The sequence below is a fragment of the Lytechinus variegatus genome, chromosome 14 (genome assembly GCF_018143015.1).
Source record: "Lytechinus variegatus isolate NC3 chromosome 14, Lvar_3.0, whole genome shotgun sequence".
Classification (NCBI taxonomy): domain Eukaryota; kingdom Metazoa; phylum Echinodermata; class Echinoidea; order Temnopleuroida; family Toxopneustidae; genus Lytechinus; species Lytechinus variegatus.
This window is the reverse complement of record NC_054753.1, coordinates 14,417,944-14,438,095: the sequence shown is the minus strand read 5'-3', so window position 1 is coordinate 14,438,095 and position 20,152 is coordinate 14,417,944. Positions and strand designations below refer to the sequence as shown.

The window sequence follows — 20,152 nt, the reverse complement described above, 5'->3', positions numbered from 1 at the left end:
AATAAAAAGTAAGCACCTCCCCCCATATGATTGCCACAAAAATATTTAGGCTGCCAAGCACCAAATTTAAAAAATAGGCCGAGTATGAACTATCATTGATATGCCTTTCAAGTTAATTTCCATATGAAGCCAATATCATTTATACATCATGCCGTCCGTTACATCTTCAGAGACTACCGAAGTTGAAAAGAAAAAAAATACAATTTAATCATTACTGAAATTGTTTGACATTCTGATATGCTTTTTTTTCTTTTTCATTTTGCGGTTTGAAGTTTCGGGAACACTGTACCATATCGGCGAACGGAAACAAGAAAATGGCATCACTCACTTGCAGATTCAGGATAGGAACACATTTATCGCGAGTTGTAACGAATTTATCCAATACTTTTCGGTGTATCGATTTGGGCTTATTTAGCTGGAAGTTCAGGAGGCTCGACCAGGAGGCTAGATATTCACCGTGTTATCCATTGTGAGTAGAATTCTTTAATGACTTTTTTCACGGCTAGTGTTCATTAGGTTCAGTCCCATTTGAAGGTATCGGGGTTGTACGTTCAATAGGCATGCTAACGACTATACGTAAGCCTGCGTAGCCAGGGGCGTTGTGGGTAGCCAGGAGGCGTTCTGGGGTAAAAATCATAGTACTATTCGTACCTTTTACCCCTAACGCCAGGCACTTGCCCGTATAGGGCCGCACGTCGGAAAGGAAAATGCAACTATACAAATGCACCAAACAGCGCCTTATAATCACTCTAGGCGACACCGCAATACTTACCCGTGTTAAGAAACTGGGACTCCACTCACGCGCATTTGGGCCGCACTAGCTTAGAACTAAGCTTTGTTTCACGAAAAATTGAATAATCTTATAATTCAATAAATGTTACTAATTACATTAGTACTGTTAAATCGGTACTCACCGGTTCTTTTCTTGAATTTTCTGGAAATTTCCCACGCTTCTGGCTGCAATTCTGCGATAAATTCTGTCGCCATAGACAGCTACACATGCAACTTTATTTATAAATGGAGCACCCCTTACGAGAGTCGCTAATGCCGCGGAAAAATTGTTAGGCATTTTGGCCTGTGGTCAAGGCGTTCTTCTGTTCTATTTTTTTTTATAGGTATGAGATCAAAATCACAGCGACTATTCACACTGTTCCATAATGATTCCGAAAGGAGGTGCAACACCCCCCGGTGGGGTCACTCAATATGACTTGGGGACCGCATGACCGTTACCAAAATCGCGGGAAAAGGGGTCAATTTCACGGAACGTCCGCGGACAGAACACTCCTCGAAGTAGTGAAAATAGGGGTGCTCACCGTCCTCGATCTGATGGAAATAGGGCTCAGGAAAAAGGGGAGAACGATTACGGGAAGTAAAATCCGTCGCCGAGTCACATCATGCTCTGTATCTTTATATGGACAACTCTACATTTATTTTTACAAAGAATTCTACTTTTCTTATTTTTCAAGAAAAATAAAGTTCTTTTGGATTATTGTATCAGTATGACATGGCTCTTGGTCATCTTTAAGGACTGAGCACTCTGGCGCCTGTGTTGCAATTTCCTCTGAGGAAAGGGTGTAAATGCCCTGTCCTTGAAATACGGTAAATAGGGGTAAATTTGCGAAATGGGCAAAAGTGTCCTTACAATCTTATAATTAGGGGTGTTTCAAGGTACCATTTTACCGCAATTTTGTCCTTGTTTTGCGTGAAAATAGGGGGGTAAATTTCACAAAATGTCCTTGAAATTGACTGCAATAGGGGGTCACTTGCATTTGTGGTAACGGTCATACGTGTCCCCTCTGCGGCTGAGTGACCCCACCGGGGCACCCCCCACCCACATGGGCGCAAATCCCAGGGGGACACTTCCCCCTAACCCAAAATAGTAGGGGGCACATTATCAAATGTCCCCTACTATTTTTGTTCTTTTATATGATGGAAAGAAATAGGCCTACATCATTTAAATCGAAGTAAAACATGTATTTTGGACGAGACGACCTTCTTTTGGGGGTGATAAACCTTCCTTTTTTTTTTTTTTGTTAGTTTGTTTTTGTTGTTTTTTTTGCCTGTTTTCCAGCCCCTGGTCCCCTACCTTAGATTTCCGCCCTTGCCTCCCACTACTCTTGATATTGTTTGCGAATCTGTTTTGTAAATTAAAGGGGAATTTCACCCTGATAAAAAGATGATGAACATATGAGAAAAATCATTTCAAAATATCGATGAAGGTGTTATTTGACAAAAAATGGAGTTGATAGAATTTAGAATGCTTGATTTATTGTGACGTCTATAACGAGCAGTTGCTCTATCCTAAATATAAAATGCCCAAATTTCCCATTTTTAATGGTCCGTACCCACTTTTTTTCTTTTTGATAACAAGTATGAAGTTATCTATTGATATACTAAATGTACCATAAAAATCATTATCATGTATTTCTTGACATTTCATTTACTTTTTTACCATAATAATAGCTGCTTGCAAAGGCCTACGCCGTCACAAAAAAACCATCTTACCTTTTAAAAAAAAATTGGTGGGGGATGGATTTTCCTCGAACGCATACCAATTTTTTATTGCATTGACGCCCAATGGCGACAATGCATTGTTCTTGTTCCATATTCCTATTCCGTAATCTTCTTCTTCTTCTTCTTCTTCTTCTTCCACCAAAATCCCATTTGTTTAACACATGGTTTTGTTAGCTCTACCCTGACTCCGTCCCTCATCCAAATTCATCCAAATTTGGTACACATGTTGTCCAGCATCCCTAGTTGTGCCTCTCGTCTTCCATTTTCCAAAATCACTCATGCATGACCATCCAGGCGCCATTTTGTCAATTTCAAGTCCATTTGCATACCATTCTTCATTCTTTCATATCTCAGTTATCCTGCATGCTACAGACTTCTAACAAATTGCTATAGATAGTCCAAGAGTTGCTCCATCATCTGCGACGCATAACTTGACCTTCAAAATGCCATCTTCATGCCTTAAATTCAAATCCGAAATAGCCTTCCTTCAAAAACTTCATATTTATTGAAATGTAATGTCTAAAAGTCGTAAAATGGCCATAATTTTCTTGTTTTTATTCATTTTGCGCTCATTCTTTTAGAAATTGATCACGGTATCATAACATACATGCTACTAAGTTTTCACGCATCATTGATCTTCCGTCATTGAAATAGCGCCCTCTAAAGTTTCAAAAACGCTTACCTTTGAATGCCCCTCATTGCGTCATGCATGGCCAAACCCGTACCCTTTCTTGGATTTAGGGTCTTTAAGATATGCCCTTTCATGCCATTTAAAAAAATATATACCTTACAACTGACGAAATATCTCAAAAATGCTCCCGAAAATCAGCAAAATACCCAAAAATGCACTTTACTGCCAGCACAACTTCAACTTGCTCTTATTTCCTTATTATTGAAGCTTATTCTTTTTAACTTGGCAGATATGAGTATTGATATATACTTAAACAGTTCGTTAATGTTTTGTAACAGAAACTAACAAATTGCTGACGGTAGCTTAAAATTATTGTGCAAAACCTTCATTTTTAATGTCTTTCTTTATATGGCATTTACTTCCGGTCTATTGCTTCCACACAAATAAAAGTGGTATCAATGTCACCGCATTGGAATACTCTTTCCAGTGATACCAAATACGACATAGGTTACAACAGAAAATTTCAAGATAAGTCAATCTGAACACATGGTATACTGCTCACAATGCACACATTTTCAACAACCACGTATGGGCCGCCAATATGGTCTAAAAAATTTTACTCGAGAATGTAACTTCCTATGGACAGCAAAATGTGCTAATATCCAATTTGATTAACATGTAATATTTGTTAGTCCTCCCCTGCCACCGTTCCTCATCAAAATTCATTCTAATTTGGTAGACATGTTATCCATAATTAGTGACCATAACTTTAGAAATAGCGCCCTCTATTGCAAAGTCTTAAAATAGTTGAATTGCCATAACTTCCTTTGAATTTATTTTTGTCTCATATTTTCAGGGTTTGCCAATTGTATCATTTCACATAATCTAACTGTGTTTTACGCATCAGTGACCATTCCTTTAAGAAATAGCGCCCTCTAATATTTTGAGAATGTATATCATCTACAGTTTTCTTTCTATCTCTTTTTGTTTCTTGCTCTCTATTAAATCAGAGGCGTCAATGCATGCACATCGTTCTGAAACGATTGCAGTTCTAGTTTTTTTTCTGCTATTTTCATAATAAACTTTAAATGAATTCAACTTTGCACTACTTAATTTTTTCAAAGACAAAATAACAAAATTACATCTCGTCATCATCATCATCACCACTATCATTAGCATCACCATCATCACCACAACCGTCACCACAACCATCATCATCACCAAGATAATTTTCATCATCATCATTGCCATCATCATCTTTCTTTTTTTTCCTTTATTTTTTCCCCATCCCTTCTTTTTTTTTCTTCCAATATTCCTCCTTTTTTTTAGAGCGGCACACCGTCACGCTCCCTCACTGATTATCCGCCTCTATATGCTTGGTGTTGTATAAATTGGCGGATACCTCATAAAATGAAATAAAAGAGAAAATAAGGAAAGGGAAAAAGTAAGAAGAAAAAGAAGATGAGAAGAAAAAAAGAAAGCCAAACAAATGAGACAAAACAATGTCAAAATTTCGTAATAAAGTCTTCTACGTCAGTTTAATAATGATGTTTTCATTGAAATGAGAACAAAAAAAGAATTGAAACCATAGGCGGCGGAAGCGGGGGGGGGGACGTTCCCCCCTAAATTTGTTGTTGACCTTTTTTTTTTTTTTTTTTTTTTTGCTTGTCAATTTATTTTCCTACGTCCCCCCCCTAAAATGTTTGGGTTGAGAGCCTTTTTTTTTTTTGCTTGTCAAAATTTTTTGGGTTGTCCCCTCCTAAAATTTGGGGCTTCCGCCGCCAATGATTGAAACAATGAGGTAAAAAGGACTACATCATAGTGTAAAGAAATAGAGGGAAGCTCCAAGACAATAAAAAGGTTGAAAAAAAAAAATATGAAAACACAAAGCTCTCACAACATGAGCATAATAACAAATTGGGAATAAGCGAGGACAAGTAGCTGAGGGACCCCCCCAACTCTCTCTCTCTAGTTATCTATCTATCCGACTCGATTATATAAGAGAAGAATTTACTAATCAAAATATTATGAGCAAAAAGCACGAGCTGATATTTTTTATGAATATTCAAAACTGATAGAGAGACGCAATCGAATTATTCGATTGCGACAAAATTGATGATCTGAGAATTTAGTGTTTTTAGGAATTCATTAAAAGCATAAAGTTGATCAACATTAAAATATGGCAGGCGCAACGCATGACCTAAAGCTTTATAGGCCTACACCGATAAAAATTTTAAGTATTTTTGGTAATCATGAAAAAGATTGATATTTCATGAAAGAAAGCTCAAATCCCGAGGAGGAATATTTTTATGAATTGACTTTAAAAAAACTGTGGTAAGCCCCATTTAATATTTGATTATAAGTCGAATAAAACAGTAAAAGCTGAAAAACGTTCGCGTGATATTTGGCAACCCCCCCCCCCCAAAAAAAAATAAATAAATAAAAAATAAAAAAAAGTTTTTAACTATAATAATGATCGAAGGTAATTTTGTCTCGCGTAGAACTGGACAAATGAAAAAAAAATTGTCACCAAAAAAATGAAGGTAATTTTGACCCACGTAAAATTTGGCGAGCCCCCCCCCCCAAAAAAAAAGGGAAAAAAGGTTTTAACAAGCAAAAAAAAGGCTAAAAAGAGAAGAGACAAGAATATGAACGAAATATCCCCATTACAAATAATGCTGTGATCATCATAAGGGAGGGGTCGCATAACTAGTATGAACAATGTATTTAATTACAAAATATTTACTACAAATCTCAATAGGGGGATCGGGCAGAAATGCTCACCCCCACCCCCACCCCCCCCCCCCCCCCCCCCCCCCCCCCGATCCGCCACTGATTCCAATTAATAATGACATTTATCTGCAATACTGATACTTTGAAATCAAGATACTGAAGATTGATACGCTTTACATAAATTATGAACGTCTGACAAAAAGATAATCTACCGATCACCTGACCGATCAGCTGACCAGTTCGCGTATCACTTCGGAGTTGATCACTCGTCGCAGCTGTGTGGAATGCTCACCGAAAATCAACAAAAAGGGCCTGAAATGTAAGTTTAATAGTAATTCATTTTAATTTCAACTCATTTTTTTAAGTATTGAAAGTCTTCCCACCAAATGAAAGTCATATCGCATAACTCCAATTTGTATTAAGGCGTACATTTACCAAATTCTTGGGTTTGAAATCAGAACTGAATTGTCTAACCCATAATTTTGGGTAATGTCGCCTATGAGGTCCATACATGTTAATGTTTGGACCTCATTGGTACTAGGAGTGCTTATAATTTGAATCTGACGTTAACACTTCTGTACATGGGTATAAATATCGGTTAGGAAAGTTTGGTATGATAGAATTAAATGAAAGGGAACAAAAATCGCAGAAATGGGATGAAGAAATAAAAGTAGAAGAGAGTTTACTCACATTTGTTGTCTTCGCCATCTTGGATCCATTGTTAATGCAACCTAGTTACGTGACGCTTATAGAGGGCGGCAAAATCAAGTGCTAAAATGTCCCGCTTCAACCACTGAACCAGGGGGGTGTTTCATCAATATTGTCGCGCGACAACTATCAGCGCTGACAGTTGTCGCGTGACAATATTGAACCAAGTTTGAAAGGACACTCGTAAAATTACGTCACTCTCGCCGATGAATATTCATAGATCGTGGTCGTGCGTATTCAATACAAACTCTGCATGCATGCACTCAGTGTAAATTGAACACGCACGACCACGATCTAATGAATATTCATAGGCAAGAGTGACGTATTTTACGAGTATCCTTTCAAACTTGGTTCTTAAGTGCCTACCGGCTTGTGAATAATATCGCGCGCCCTCTAGGCAAAAATTGATATCCGCGCTGAGCAGAAGGTTTCTACGTGAAGATCACGAAAAATGCTCTTATTATATTAAAAAAAACAGCAAAGAGAAGTCAACAAATGATCCATATGGTTCGGTAAGTGTCATAGCCCATTTTGAATTCTTTGCTATATAAATGTAATGATACGTTATTTGAGCAAAAAGGGTATGAAATATTCGCGTGCACCAGGTGCATATGATAATCCTTCGCACGCGAGATAAATTGAACCCATGGGTGGGATCATCCCAGTTTACAGGGATTGTCTCATTTTTCAAAGATTTCTCCACACAAGAAATCTAGGAAAGGTCATTCACCTGTAAATGGCTGACACCAGTCAAGTGCGCTAGTCAATGTAAACATATCAGGTTTCATAACAAGATTATTGGAAGACGGCAAGTCATAAAAAGTAGACGGTGAACTGGGGAGAATCTAGGACCCTGAATCTATTTTTAGCACTCTCAATTTCCATAATTTCATGTACTGTCTTTGTCCTGCAGGGGGAAGTGAAAAAATAACGTCCCCTTAAACAAGGAGTCTCAATTTATCAAGACATTATTTGTCTTGGTTTATGAGGATATCCTTGTTTTCTGGGACAATCCCAATTTTTTGGACCAGTGCCTCTACTGGTATTTCAATTTCAAAACTGCCGAGTTTAACCCGGGCCCCGGACCCCTGAAATGAATCAATGCAATTTTTTTATTAAAACAAGTGCACACCTACATTCATTGTAGTTACCAATAATGCATATAGCATTTCCATTTATTTGAAAGCAGGAGGAAAGAGCATTGTAGATTAAATGCCTTGCTCACGTGCATAGGTGCCGCGGCCAGGGATCGAACGCGGCTGGACTTTCCATTTAAAACCAAGTTAGACCACTCGGCAATGGCACCTCCTGAATCTATGCAAGTTAACTGCACCCAAAATCACTCACATGATTGCGAGGTTAGTATGCTGTAGGTACATGTATAACCTCGCACTATGAATGTGATTTCACTATGGATTTTTAGTAATTGGTTAGCATTGCCTGAACAGGAATTATGTTTGCAGAAACTACTTCTGCATGCTACTCACTGGGGCTGTTTCCGGTGTGTGGCTATCCGTTTTTATTAACAAAATTATTTTTCAATATATAAAGTACATAAAAAGAGCGAAATCGCTTACCTTGGCCTGGAAAGTGGCTTGGCATGTCTCTTCCACTGAAATAAAGGAAGCTCGATGGAGGCGCTAATACAATTCACATCCTTAATTCAGCTGGTCAGTATTTTATCTAAATTTATTGTATACACAATTCCTGTGATTGTTTGATAAAATATGGACACCAATAAATGCAGTGACTTAACGGACAAGTCCACCCCAACAAAGAGTTAATTTGAATAACAAGAGAAAAATCCAACAACAAGCATAACACTGAAAATTTCATCCAAATCGGATAAAAAAAAAGGAAAGTTATGACATTTTAAAGTTTTGCTTAATTTCACTAAACAGTTAATACACATCCTGGTGGGTAAGCAAATGAGGAGACTGATGACGTCATCCCCTCACTATTTCTTTTGTATTCTATTATATGAATTAGAGAATATTCTTTTTTTCTCAAGTTGTCAAGTGAGACCCTGAACATTATGAAATGAGCATTGTTTTTCATACTATATGAATCAGTCAAGTTGGTCCTTATTGTCAAATCTATGAAAAATGATATTGTATAATTCACACAATAAAACAAAGAAAGAAATAGTGAGTGAGGTACATTATCGACCTTCTCATTTAAGTTGTGCATATCGCTGTTTTGTGAAAAATAGGCAAAACTAAAGTGTCAACTCTCTTATTTTACATCCGATTTTGATGAAATTTTTAGCATTTTGCCAGTTTGATTTTTCTCTTTTAATTCAAATTAACATTTTTCTGGGGTGGACTTGACCTTTAATAAAAAGACTACATTCAGATTATTATTGTTGACGACAAATATTTTGGAAAACATTCAAAGCAATGACATATGAAACAAACAAAAAATCGAAAATTCTATGTGTCTCAAAGCCAGCAGTGCGAGCTACATTGTACCATTCATTTTTCAACAAACATTCCACCAAAGTCTATACAAAAAAAAAAGATTGGACACTTCGCTGACTTTGGGTAACGCTTTGCATCGATTTACGTGTAAAAAAAATTTAGTGCCTAGTCTTTCCCTTGTAGTGTCTTTGATATGAATATGAATCGCGCGCTCTATAGACAAAAATTTTTGGAAATGCGAGTAAACTCCAGTTGGTCAATGAGAAGAGAAATCAGCGCTTAAATGTAGTATTAGCGAAAATTTTATTCATATCATTGGTTAAGTTTTGTAGAATGATGTTATTCTTGTTAAAATCTAAGAAATCTATTCTTAAATTCGCACAATCCCATGCAAGTGTTGCATGTGCCATGCCTGCGATTTTCCTGTGCATGGCAGCATGTAATACACCCATGGGTGATATTTAATATAAATGCAAAAGAGATAATATCAAGACATAAAATAGAAGATAATTGCGACGCCATATTTTTAAATGACCAATCCCAAACCAGCTCTTCATTAAGTTAAATGGTGAAAATGTTACGAAATTGAAGAAAATAATCAACTCTTGGATTTTCTCCATTGCTATGTTTGAGGAAATACACAATGATTATTCATTACACAATATCGTAGTTGTCAACCTTGCCATAACCTGCCATCCCTTCTCTCGATAGTCTAGTTCTTGTCTCTATTACCAAATTTTTCACTTGCCTTATTATGAACAGAAAGAGTCAATTTTTTCGGCAGCTAGTACAAGGTACATGTAAGACCGATAAATAGGTCTATTTCTGCCAGGGATATGCTCCGCTGAGACCTCGTCTGGCTTTGTGGTATCCCCTCGGTCAATAGACTGATGACTGACATTGGGCTCGGAATGGTGGAGATTGGACTGACGCTTAACTACAGTATCTATGGAGAAAACATAGTAAGACGAACCTGATTGGGTGGTGCTGAAAATGGTACCACGAACGTAATTGACTGGTGCCTTTGTACGCTCAGCTGTGTTATACAAACATGATGCCGAGCGATCCAAGAGGAACCTGATCCTAAATGCTTGTCATCAAAATTTGCTATTTTCAAGCATATATTTCGGAAAGGTAGTATTGAAGCTGATTATTTTCAATTTCACTATTAATTTCTCATTAATAATTGCGCCTCTTTTTGTCCATCAAAAGGAGGAATTATGAAGTAATCAAGGGTGTGCTAGCGCACCCTTTTCTCCATAGACGATCTTTGGATAGACGTTAGTCGAACCTCCACCATTACAAGCCCAATGACAGACATCCGTCTGTATAGGAGGACTAAAAAAAACAAAATGTTTTAAAAACTCCCTGAAACACTGGATATATCAGTCTAGTAAAGGGAATATAAAATGTCATCAGTTACCTATTTTAGTAAAGAAGGATGGATATCTATTTTCTTCATGGTAGAAATGATGCAAAAGAAAAGCTATTTGTGATTTCAGTCTAATTGTAACTGTTTCCTTTAAAGCCAACGGATCTTGTTGTCTGGGAAGAATCACCCGCAGCACTCATTTCTTGCAGCCCGACCATTCTTGGCTGCATCCTTCCATTCGACCACCGCTATCAGAGGACTTGAGGAGTTCTTCGATGACCCAAAGAATTGGGGACAACCTGTTGTCAAGGCTGGTAAGTTGGATTAATGGAGCAGTTCAGGGGCCTGTTTCATAAGGACTTGCAACTGTTGTAACTTTGCCATAATGGCAACTGTCATGGTAACAGGGCTCAACAGCCAATCATAATCAAGTTTTCCATGTTAGTTGCCATAATGTCAAAGTTACAACAGTTGCAAGTCCTGAAACGGGCCCCTGTACTGCTAAATGCAGACCTACATTCTGAATTTGGAGGAAAGAATATGAATTATTGACCATTTTAAGCTCTTGTTTTGTGGTTAAATATGTATTGGGGTCATTCCATCTGGATTCACCCAGTGGTTGCACCCGACCGTCTCAGAATTCGTTGTAATTTGGTATACATAAAATTCAACATGGCCCAACCACAAAACAAAAAAAATTAGTCCAATCGGTCCGTCGGTTCTCGCGCTACGGCCCGCCCTTTTCTCCTTGTTTTGACAAAAATGGGCGTGACCTTCAACTTTCAATGGCCACTGCATCATTACGTGTTGACCAATTTTCATGAAACTGGTACCATTTGATAGGAAATTCAGAGAGGAATCCAAAACATGCATCGAATAATGTATTGGAGCAATTTATAAGGTCATGACCTTTGACCTTAACTTTGACCTTGAGTTTGACCCCCGGACAAATAATTTTTCAACTTGATTTTCGTGTATGTTAATTATTGGTATGATATTGACAAAATATGTTAAAATCAATGATGATATTTTATTTCTTCACCTTTAAAAACTCTTCCAAAGATACCATGAAATTTCACTCTAGTCCCACACACTGATATTCATGTTAGTAAAGTGTTTACCAGTTACATGATTTCTTCCAATCATAAGTTACAGTATGCAAGCACATGAAAAGAAATTAAGCTTAATCAGTTCACAAATAAAAGATTAAACCTTTATGCTCATGAATAGGTATCTGTTTAGGCATTTTGATGTTCATCAATATATATTCATTTTGATGTTCGGCAATATATATCATATATATTCATAGTAGTAAAGTCTTCACTTTTATCATCAAAATATATACATGTATATATATGTATATGATATATATTGCTGAATCATAAAATGCCTAAACAGATACCTATTCATTAGCATAAAGGTTTAGTCTTTTATTTGTAAACTGATTAAGCTGAATTTCTTTTCATGTGCTTGCATACTGTAACTTAAGATTGGAAGAAATCATGTAACTGGTAAACACTTTACTAACATGAATATCAGTGTGTAGGACTAGAGTGAAATTTCATGGTATCTTTGGAAGAGTTTTTAAAGGTGAAGAAATAAAATATCATCATTGATTTTAACATATTTTGTCAATATCATACCAATAATTAACATACACGAAAATCAAGTTAAAAAATTATTTGTCCGGGGGTCAAACTCAAGGTCAAAGTTAAGGTCAAAGGTCATGACCTTATAAATTGCTCCAATACATTATTCGATGCATGTTTTGGATTCCTCTCTGAATTTCCTATCAAATGGTACCAGTTTCATGAAAATTGGTCAACACGTAACGATGCAGTGGCCATTGAAAGTTGAAGGTCACGCCCATTTTTGTCAAAACAAGGAGAAAAGGGCGGGCCGTAGCGCGAGAACCGACGGACCGATTGGACTAATTTTTTTTGTTTTGTGGTTGGGCCATGTTGAATTTTATGTATACCAAATTACAACGAATTCTGAGACGGTCGGGTGCAAAATTGCACATTCATTGGGTGAATTGGCATGGAATGACCCATTAATCTATTTTTCTTGATAACTTTACTGCTAAATCCTATGGGAAATGCCTCCTTTTTCCTACTTTTAAGCAAAACCATCACTATTCAGTTACATGGGTTGGAAGGTCTTGAAATGCATTAAAAGCCAGGACCTCCTTTATTTTAGTCTACAGGCACAGACCTTTGGTTTTTTGCATAGTTAGTATCAAGCATCTAAAGCTAGTCTGAAGTAGTGAGACTAGATTCAGTCTGGTGACTGCTTCTTTTTTTGACACATCAGTTTTATAGTATAGTCTCCATCCTAGACCTCATATTATTTGTCAAATCTCATTCTGTTCTTGAAGACTAGCTTCGTTTTTCCCTTCGCCCATCGTATGTGTTTGCCGGGGATAAATTAGACTTTGGGGTTTTGCGTTTGTTTGTGCTGTTTGTATTCTCACAGTAACTGAACAACTGTTTGAGGGAAACCCTTGGAACCAGTTGACAAGAATAAAACAGAAAAATCAAGAAATTATTCCTTCATTTTAAATGAGGTAAATTTCTTAGAACATATGTTTTGGCACCATAGAAATCTGGGCTCCCACCTTCCAGTGAGTAGCGGTTGATGCGATCAACCACAACTATATAATGCCAGCAATGTTGACATCTAAAATGCATGTTTATAAAAATTCAAAGTTCTAGATAAGATGTATACCCATAAATTCACCATTGATTCGACAATCCAGTGTGCTCCTATTTGTTGACAATGGACATTGTGCAAAATTCCCATACGAAAATTATGACAACGATGGATGATAGTTGATCGCAACTCCTTGTAAGACAGGGCCGTACCGGACTACTGAGGATAAATAAGACTTGGAAGAGGTACATGACTTGTTTACAACATGTATGACATGCTTTGCACAGGTGCTTTGACTTGGGCAAATATTTGACTTATAAAACGGTGACTAATGTATGTTTTGTTACACTTGAATTGCAGGTAGAGCATGGAGTAAAGATGAGTTGAGACTGAAGGACTATGTCACATTACATAAGCTTTGGTATGTCTTGCTGAAAGAGAAGAACATGCTCTTGACCATGCAGACTGAGGCTGACAGGCAAGAAAAATTTCTTCCAAGTCCCGAGAGGATTAACAAGGTCTGTTTTGAGTGGTTACACTTACCTACAATCAGTTGTTTTACTTCTAGGGTAGTGGCTGTGCCCATTGGTCATTGGTATTTCAAGCTTCAACAGGACTCAAAACTCTATGGCCCGTATTCTGAAGTCGGGTTTAACTTAAACTCAGGTTTAAAGTTGTGGTTTAAGTATGGACAGCCAATTGTTACATAAATCACTAACAGTAGACATATCATATTTCAGCTCATTTGGCTCTCAAATCATTCATATTTGTCTATGAAGTATAAACGATGATTGTATTCACCATCGATGAATCATGAAAGACCACAGTAAACATAGGAAACATACAAATTAATAAATAATTTGACACTTTAAGCTTCCCATAATTTTAGCACAGAGTTAGACCATGGTCTAAGTAAAACCTGACGTCAGAATACGGACCTTTGTCAAATCTTATTGATGTTCTGAAGTAGTTCTATGCAAAATTCTTTGACAGATTTTAAGACATGTCCTCATATACAGTGCGTATAAAAAAAATGGGACAGTTTTGAAAAGTCTATAAAAAAATTTGTTTCAAATTATTATATCCATATTTTGATGTTAATAGATGCTCTAAGATCTTTTCTTTGAAATGCCATTTGAAAAAATAAATTTTGTTCATGCTTGAGTGAACACGGGACGTTTTTGTCGGGGGTTCAAAAAAAGGGCTTGCGCCAAAATGGCAGAAATGAGAAATTTGATGATTAGACTTTTGGCTAATCAGCAGACTTCCTCTTAATCTTTTCATTATCTTTGCCATAATTTTCGAATTATGCTGTCAAATTTCATTTACAAATTTATTTATTTACCTGAATTATATTGTTTTTCATTTAAACTTCTTTTACCTTTGACTTTTCCTTCATAAGTAAGAAAAGAAGAGACTTTTTGTCAACCCAAGTAAGAAGATTTGCATTATTAATTGGGAGAATTTGTAATTATTCAAATCCTTTTATTATGTGAAACAAATTATGTAATGGTACCTTTAATAATTATTAGGTGAAACAAATTATGCTATGGAACCTATAAAAGACATGAATCCTATTTTCAAGGGGTTATTGAATCCTTCACCAAGTTTAATTATGTGCTTGACAGGACAAACAGGAAAGGATTCATGTCTTTCAATGGCAATGGTGTATTGAGTCAATTTTGAAGGAGCAAGATATGGCAGATCGGATAAAATGTATTAAAAAGTTGTGAAGCGAGCAAGCAAAAATTTCCACTTTTTTATCAAAATATCCAATCTTGTGATTTTGACATAATATTCAGAAAATGATATCATATTTCACTTTCTATGTTTTCTGTGATTTTCCTTTCCACTTTTTTTTCCTTGGTCATAATTTTTCATTTGGGGGGGAGCACCCCGAGCCCCCACCCTCAGTATGCCACTGTTCATAGGCACCATAACTTTTGAAGCACACAATGAAAGGATTTGAAAAAAAAACATGCTCTCCCATACTTTGGTTTAAAAAAATGTTCTTGCCTAAAGAAGGAATATTCAAAGCTAAAAGAGAACATATTAAAAAGGAACAACATAACTATTCAAGCAAATAAGTAGATTTGGAAATGAATTTTGACTGCATAATTCGAAAATTATGGCAAAGATAGTAAAAAGTTTAAGAGGAAGTCTGCTGATTAGCAAGAAGTCCGACCATCATATTTATCATTTTATGCCATTTTGGCGCAAGCCTCCTTTTTTACCCCAGACAAAAAACATTCCGTGTTCGCTCAAGCATGAACGAAACTAAATTATTTTAATGGTATTTGAAGGATAAGACTCCAAAGCACGTATTGACACCAAAATATAGATATTATGATTTGAAACAAAAACTTTATAGACTTTTCAAATCTGTCCCGTTTTTTTTATACGCACTGTATAGGGTTATATTTACTAGGTCTACAAGCAGTAGGTATACACTGCAGGTAGTCTAAACCCATTTGGTATACTATTATTTCAGTCTACTCTAAATCATGTTTTGGTTCCCAGTGTATTTGTTCTAATGCCCACATAGTCTAATTATTATTTAGTCTAATGCCCAGTTGATCTTATTCCCAATTTGTCTACATATTACTTTTTACCTTGAATATAAAATGTATATGTGGTTCATGTAGCCTTATAGACCCGTATTCTGAAGTCAGGTTTAATTAACTTAGACCATGGTCTAACTCTGTGGTACAATAATGGGAAACCAAAAGTGTCAAAATTTTTATCAACTTGTATATTTCTTATGTTCACTGTGCCCTTTCGTGATTCATCGATGGTGAAGACAATCATCTATTTATACTTCCTAACAATTATGAATGATTTGAGAGCCAATTGAGCTTGAATATGATATCTCTACTGTTAGAGATCTATGTAACAATTGGCTATCCATACTTAAACCACAACTTTAAACCTGAGTTTAAGTTAAACCTGACTTCAGAATATGGGCCGTAGACTATAAAGTGGTATTAGACCAAGTGGGTTATGGATAAAATGGGTATAGCCAGTGATGTACATGTAGCTTCAGTGGTTAGCAGTGGTCTGTCTAAACGGCACAGAAGATATTTGACTACCACCCAATAATTCGTAAAGACTATTTCCGACCACCACTAATTTCAAATGATAAGTGTTTCAAACATGCCTTCTGCAAAGAAGAATTTTACATACAGTGTTGATTTTCATCTGTGACCTTGATTTATTTACATAATTTACAATAATCATTATATTTGATAACTATTAGTTTATTTTCAGAGATTTGCTAATGTCAGGTTGTCTTTACATGATATTCATTCGCTTTCTGCTTTAAGACCACTTACTCGGCCATAAAAAACTGTATTACTGTGAAATTGCGACCACCATTAAAAGACTCTAGCTAGAACAGTGGCTATAGCCTATTAAAGTTGAAATTATTAAAGTGATAAATGGGCTAAATGGCTATAAGACCAAAGCGTTAGGCCCGTATTCTGAAGTCGGGTTTAACTTAAACTCAGGTTTAAAGTTGTGGTTTAAGTATGGAAGGCCAAAAGTATCAAAATTTCATCATGTTGTATGTTTCTTATGTTTACTGTGCTATTTCCTGATTCATCGATGATGGAGACAATCATTTATTCCTACACAATTAGTCAATGATTTTAGAACCGAATGAGCTGAAGTATGATATCTTTACTGTTAGTGATTATGTGACAATTGGCTGTCCATACTTAAACCACAACTTTAAACCTGAGTTTAAGTTACACCCGACTTCAGAATACAGGCCTTAGTAGACAAATTGGTTGTAGATGAAGTAGAATTACACCCAGCCCTGCGCCCAAGGACCTCGCCACTTCACGTTCGAGCTGCTGCAGTAAGATTATATGTAGACCATGTCTGATGAGAAAGTAGATGAAGCTGGTGTAGAACTAGACAGCTGGCAGCCGTCTGTTTCGAGGAGTTTTTTAACATTTCATAATTTAATTAGGGGGTTAACACTGCAAAATACCCCGACAGAGCTTATCAATATTTTCTTTTTTTCATAAAAATACATAACAACAACTGGACCAAAATAAAGATTATTATTCCGTTTTGGCCTGAAATGCACCAAAACGGGAAAAAGGAAAAAAAAACAGTGACTTACTTCGGCTGTCGCGCAACTCCCACTTTCCTCGTTTATCAGAACTTAAAGGTATTGTTTAACTTTGTGAGCAGCTGATTTAAAAAATTCTCAAACCAAGATGAAACAAGTGCACAAGTGCATGTATTAGAACTAATAAACCCTGAAAACAACCAATATTGAGAATGATAAGCTAAAACTACAAGGCAAACCCCGATTTTGTAAATAGGCGTCTTATAGACACCTACATAGTACACATAAGTGTATGGGATGAAATTAAGATGGTGTTTCCGGTCACTTTATATTTCAATTTTTGAAGCACTAAATAATTATTTTCGAACACAATTTTTTTCTGGGCTTCATTTTTGTAACATATCACAGATACAGGTGACAAGTGTGACCTTCTAGCTCAGATCTTTTCAAAGTCAAACCAATGTTAACCAATCACTTTAATACATAAACTTAAGGCCATTGAGTCCCTGTACAGATCGAGTTAGAACTTCCAGGTCTCTGTTTTTGGTGAGTGAAGCCAACTGAGTTCAGTGGAACAACCAATTTAACAGAGTCCGAAGCTTTTGGTCTAGTGTAGAACTATCACCTGGATGCCCTGCCCAAATAACATTCATTCTCTTTGTTGTTGATTTTAGGTGGAAGTCTCTATGGAAAACCTCAAGGTTATTCTGAAGGAGAGACAAGAAGCTTTGACGGAACTTAAGACAGGCCACAAAGAAGAGCACCCAGGGGAATGGCAGTATACTCCATTTGGCTACAAGAGATTCGTCAAACCAAAAGAGTACAAAGTGCCAAAGTACATGAACAAAATGGTAAGTTCCTAATAAAGGTTTAACTGTCAAAGAAGCAAACACTAAATTTTGGGTGATCCTTTTCAAGCTCTGCTCCACGTCATTGGAATTCTCTTCTAGCTTCCCCTTTTTCTATGGATCTCATGAAAAACACTATTTAAGATTAAGTTATAAGTAACTATTATTATTAACTATTATTATCATTATTATTACGTTGTAGGTCAGAGGTGTCCTCATGAAAAACACTATTTAAGATTAAGTTATAACTATTATTATTATTATTAACTATTATTATTATTACATTGTAGGTCATAGGGGGTCTTCAGCTTGGTGTGCATGCCACATTTGGCCCAGCATTCCTTGCAAAGTGATTCATGAAAGGTGCTTTTTAAAGAAAATTAAATCAATACAATTTCATCTTTCATTGAATTGTGTTGAATTTTTACTCCCTTTTTATGTTGTTTACATGGACCTAATAAAATGCTTCATATTAAAAAACTTCCAACCTTTATTAGGGGCCCCTTGACCCGATGCTGTGCTTCTCACTATGCATATCGGATAGTAGCGCAGCACAGATTTCCGAATGCTCATGTGGCACTTTAACAAAGCTAATATTATACCCCTTGTCTAGGACAACGCTGATTCAAACACAAAATGGAAATATATTTAGAATAGATTTATAGTCTGTAATTGTTAGGTTTAATAATTTATTTGATACCTCCAAGTATTGTACACAGAAAGCCTGCTTGAGATTGCACAATTCTTTCTAAATGAATTTCCATACTAAGCTTACCAAAAACAATTAAATTGTATTTCATTTGTGTATTGAAATACCGGTAGATTGTTGGAATTAAGTTTCCACGTTGATCAATCATTTTGGTTGAAATATATTGCTAACAATGATCCATGCTCTTTCACTTGTCTTTATCCGCAGTGGTCAACGAAAAGAAAGTGGTACGATCCTTTCTTCGGGCGTTATCTATCCCGCTTCTATGAACAGGAGATAAAGCGTGGCGGTAGGGAGAGGAGAAAGAGGAGGAGTCACATATTAAAACTAAAGCAGAGATTCCCTGATTCCGAAATCTGGGAGAATAAGTGAACAGTTTGAACTTGTTGCTATGGAAACCTGCTGGCACTCATGCAAGGTCCAGCCATATTGGACGATCCAGTTATTGACAGGTTATGATGCTGTGGACCATTGCATGGGTGTAGAATCACTTTGTCTACAAGCTGATGGTATAAGACTTCTCAGATAGTCTCAACCCGATTCATCAATTTTGGTCTAATTATTATTTGATCTAGAGCCACCAACATGTCATGATTTTTTATTTGGGTCAGGAAGAGATGATTAAAAAGAAAATTTATACCTTCTGAGTCTCAGTCCTCATTTACTCCAACACCCAGATGGTCTTATTACAATTTTTGCTTTTTGTCAAATGGGAATTTGAATCATAATCAGATTAGACTATGGTGCTAGACCAAGTTGTATCACAGGCTATATCCCAAAATGGTTATAGCTTGACTGGAAGTATAACAAAATGGTAAATGGTATAAATTGCAATTAGACTAGACATTAAATACATGTAGATGAAGTGGTTGTTGACACAATATTATTAGACCATAATGGACGAGACCGATTTCCAATGGAAACTAGATGAAGCGGGTGTAGACCAATACGAGTGAAGTTGACCTCTTGTTTTTGTAATAGTGATGCTCTGAAATCTACCACATGACTTGTCCATGGCCATACACAACGGGGGGGGGGGGGGGGGGGGGTAGGGACAGTCCCCCCTCAAGTTTTTTAAAACTGGCAAATTTTTACTGAAAATTTTGACACAATTCACCAAGTGTGAACAAAATCTTTCAATTTCATGTTATAAAATGAAAAAACACCCACATGAATGAAAAACTTGGTCACTTTTGACTATGCTCCCTTACTTTCAAGTTTCTACACAATTTTTGTATGTCTTGCCCCCCCCCCATGTCTGTGTACGGCCATGGACCAGTTATATTATTTTTGCTAACAGAAAAAAAATGCTTAATGAGCAACACTAATGACTACATGTCCATGTAGTTCTTTTGACATGGTTTCAAGATGAGAATGGTTCATCAAATAAGAGGCATCCACATCACTTTTATAAAAAAATATGATACTCATCATTTTGATTGGGAATTATAACAATTACATGTATATGGCATTGTTACCTCTGAAGC

General features: G+C 36.4%; 1 protein-coding gene across 1 annotated transcript; it reads left to right on the top strand.

The window, feature by feature from the left end:
• The first annotated feature begins 269 nt into the window (after positions 1 to 269).
• LOC121427804 (39S ribosomal protein L47, mitochondrial-like) lies at positions 270 to 19,708 on the top strand. Its single transcript, XM_041624368.1, has 5 exons — positions 270 to 469; positions 10,535 to 10,692; positions 13,391 to 13,548; positions 17,783 to 17,959; positions 18,873 to 19,708. Exons 1-5 carry the CDS (start codon positions 315 to 317, stop codon positions 19,035 to 19,037), a joined length of 813 nt encoding a protein of 270 aa, XP_041480302.1. The 5' UTR covers positions 270 to 314; the 3' UTR covers positions 19,038 to 19,708.
• The last annotated feature ends 444 nt before the right edge of the window (positions 19,709 to 20,152 follow it).

What these genes read in the sequence shown, in the direction of transcription:
- LOC121427804 (XM_041624368.1), top strand. Translation starts at nt 315, where the DNA reads ATGGCATCACTCACTTGCAGATTCAGGATAGGAACACATTTATCGCGA. An exon ending in GTCCCGAGAGGATTAACAAG is followed by an intron (nt 13,549 to 17,782) that starts GTCTGTTTTGAG and finishes TGTTGATTTTAG; the next exon opens with GTGGAAGTCTCTATGGAAAA. An exon ending in CAAAGTACATGAACAAAATG is followed by an intron (nt 17,960 to 18,872) that starts GTAAGTTCCTAA and finishes CTTTATCCGCAG; the next exon opens with TGGTCAACGAAAAGAAAGTG.